Source organism: Gastrolobium bilobum, unplaced genomic scaffold (genome assembly GCF_033153095.1).
Source record: "Gastrolobium bilobum isolate Gb01-03AN ecotype WA unplaced genomic scaffold, APGP_CSIRO_Gbil_v1 utg5625, whole genome shotgun sequence".
In the NCBI taxonomy this organism is placed as follows: Eukaryota; Viridiplantae; Streptophyta; class Magnoliopsida; order Fabales; family Fabaceae; genus Gastrolobium; species Gastrolobium bilobum.
Window position 1 is genome coordinate 90,890 of NW_026897201.1, and position 3,152 is coordinate 94,041.

Consider the following 3,152-nt stretch of genomic DNA (forward strand, 5'->3'; position numbering starts at 1 on the left):
TAATTTTAAAAGCTGTTTGTTTTTCTTCTTCTCAGAATTTGTCTGACGCGACGAAGAGAGAAAATCAACTTTAATATTATAATTATATATTATCCATAATGCATAATATTAATTCGTCACGGGAGAAATCTCTTTTCCTACAACATAAAAAATTAGGAACCTTAAAATTAAATTACAAATCTCCGCATCTGCTAACCCTAGATGGGGATTAAGAAGAAGATTTAAAAAAAAAAACAAAAAAAAGCAGCCTGCAAAAGCCCAAACAAAGGAAATAAAGGTATTGTAAGTTATCTTCATTGATAACCAACCTTAATTAATTCTTTGACATGAGTTGCTCGTTTTGATATTTTTATAAATTTTGACTTTTTGAGCTCACTATAGGGCTAATATAGAGTGCGGTGTAGATTAGAGATGGAGATATTTAAACTTCTCTCAAAGAATAGAGGCTTTTTTCTTTTCACTTACTCAGCTCCCTTTTTATCAACTGAGCTACCACCACCATTTGGTTGTGTTCATTCTTTCTAGCACTAATGTTCTTTCTGCCAATGTTGGCCAGTGCAGGAACACATTGGGTTCATTCGATTCTTATGCAGATTCTTAACATTGAGTAGATTCTTCTTCATCGCCCCCAATTTCTTTATACTGTTTGTTCTTCTCTTCGGAATTGATTCAATTTTAACAACCTGAAATAAGAGAATAAGAGATCAAACTCATGATAATAGTTCTTGTTCTTGTCATTATATATTGCCTATTTTTGGAAGATAAAAATTTCCAATTTATAATATGGAACCTCTGTTTCCTACAGCTACTTACATATTTAGATAGATTTTTGTCAATGTTATTTCTGACATGTGATTTTGTGAATGATGAAACTACCGAAAAAAAAATTGTGATTTTTTCAACATTCTGATGCAAAAACACAAACATTTTACTGATTTGGTTTTTTTGACAAACTATTTATCAATCTGATGTGAGGAGTTGCGCATCATTTCCATGCACAACTTGCACAAAAATCAACGCAATACAAGATTTGCAGCCTGCGGTGCGTATTCAAGTCATGTTGCATAGCGCTTTGACTTTTGTGCAAGTCACGCATAAGGTGATGCACGACTTAGATATGTATATTTCCCATGAGAATTTCATTCGCGTTAGATGGATAAATAATTTGTTAAAAGAATTAAAATGAAAAATATTTCTTGGATTTTGTATTAGATCGGAGAGTCATAAAGCCATAAAAGTTGTGAGGGGGAAAGCTACGAAACACTAAAAGCAGCTAACCTCGTTTGAGTGTAATGATTTCCTTGATGCAGATGAAGCACTTTCGATGCTGTCAGCACTGTGTGACCTGTGGTGCATGGTATCTGCATTTGTAAATGTCAAACCCTGTTTAAGTTTGCAACAAAAAGAAGCATAATGCTAACATACTTTCAGTACTCACATATTTGTTCCTCTTTTCTCTTATTGGCCTCAATGCAATAAATTCTGAAGCTGGGTGATCCATCACCTATAAGTCTTCCAGTTTCATTATCATCTGCATCATCATCATCATCATCATTCTCATCATCATGATCATTATCGTCCAGTTCGTTACTCTGCTCTTCAGAAACTGGCAATGGAACTACTTTAGAGAGCTTTTCTACGGCAACTACTTGTACCACAGTTTCAACCTTGTCCTCGGTTTCATTTTCATGAGAGGATGATTCATCCTTCAGCAACTGCTGCTTGGAGAGGGTGTCCACATTCTTACGGTTTCTCAACTCTTCGATTCGGCGGCGGAGGAGAGGGCGGATTCTGGCAGGGAATACCTCTGCTCCTCCCCCACTAGTTCCATTCAACCTGGAATTGTTGGACCCCATTATTGGAAGGACGTACAAGCACACCAAGACAATAATGGTTAAAATGACAAGGTTCAAAGTTGAAACACGCTCAAGGATTATGAAGGGGTTTTCTTCACGTGGCAGTTGGAAATAACAAGATTATTCAAGTCTAAGTTTAGAGTTTTTGTTGGTCAATTATAGCACCAAAAAATTCATTGATATGCTAATGCTGTCTGTCTCGTTGTATTGGAACCTTCACTCTTGCAATGCGTCAAATTAGGATAACTGGATAAGGCACCAACGTAACACAAACCAACCTGGACAAATTAACACGTTATTACAACGTTAAGCCACAGCCTCAAACTGGGTTCTGCCACCTATCTGTTCATTTTCTAAAAATAGTATACATCTCGAAGTCTTTTTGTTATAATGAAAACTCTCCAGATAGAAATTCAGGACAATAAAAAAAATATAAGTTAGGAACCCACATAACCGACTCGAAAAGAAGAAGAAGGAGCCACATAATATATAAAACAACATATATTCAATGGTGGCCAATGCTTATACTTTTTTAATTTGCTATTCTTATACTATTTTAATTTGCTCCGAGACCACCGTGGTCCTTCTATTCAAAAATTAATATGTGTATTAAATTTTTTTCTCCCGAATCATAGTAACTTCACAACTCTTTAAGAAAGAAAACTCAAAGACATGATAAAATTATTTGTAATATTAAAAGTTTTGATATGATTGTGAATTTGCAATAAACTAGGATTAAAAAAAGAAAAAAATGTGTGTTATTATTTTAAAGGATGTAAAGTTGTGTCATTTTAAGAGAGAGAAATAGATAGATAAAGGAGGAGAGAGTTGACAAAAAAATAAAGGTGTGGGTCCCACCTCTTTGTGAGAGTGAAAGAATATAAGTTGTATCATTTAACAGGATAAACATTTTTCCCTTAAAAAAAATCATAATGGTATGAAGTATTTCTTGTTTTAGTGTAAAATCCATTTTTTACGGGAAAAATAAAATCTTTAATGCTAGCTGTTCAGTTTTTCTTTTTTGAATTAATTTTTGTTTAATGCTAATTATGCACATTTACATGCATTGATCAATTTACATCTCGGAACAAATTTTATCATATAATTTTGGTTGTACGCCATTGCATGCTCACATATACTTTACTTTTTTTTTTTTTTTTTTTTTTGATAACAACTTTACTTTTATCACATATAAGAGAGATATGTGAAATGTAAGGAATTTGCAACAAACATTTTTCTTCTTCCAGTCAATGGTCTAAAACGTTGAAGGATAATTATAACAAAGAAACCTGTCTT

At 33.5% G+C, this 3,152-nt stretch overlaps 1 protein-coding gene across 1 annotated transcript; it reads right to left on the reverse strand.

Moving 5' to 3' along the window:
• Positions 1-527: 527 nt before the first annotated feature.
• Positions 528-1,856, reverse strand: LOC133304850 (uncharacterized). The gene is made up of 3 exons (XM_061504912.1): positions 1,439-1,856; positions 1,279-1,361; positions 528-683 (listed from the first exon to the last, which is right to left on the reverse strand). The coding sequence occupies exons 1-3, from the start codon at positions 1,854-1,856 to the stop codon at positions 528-530; spliced, it is 657 nt and encodes a 218-aa protein (XP_061360896.1).
• Positions 1,857-3,152: the final 1,296 nt, after the last annotated feature.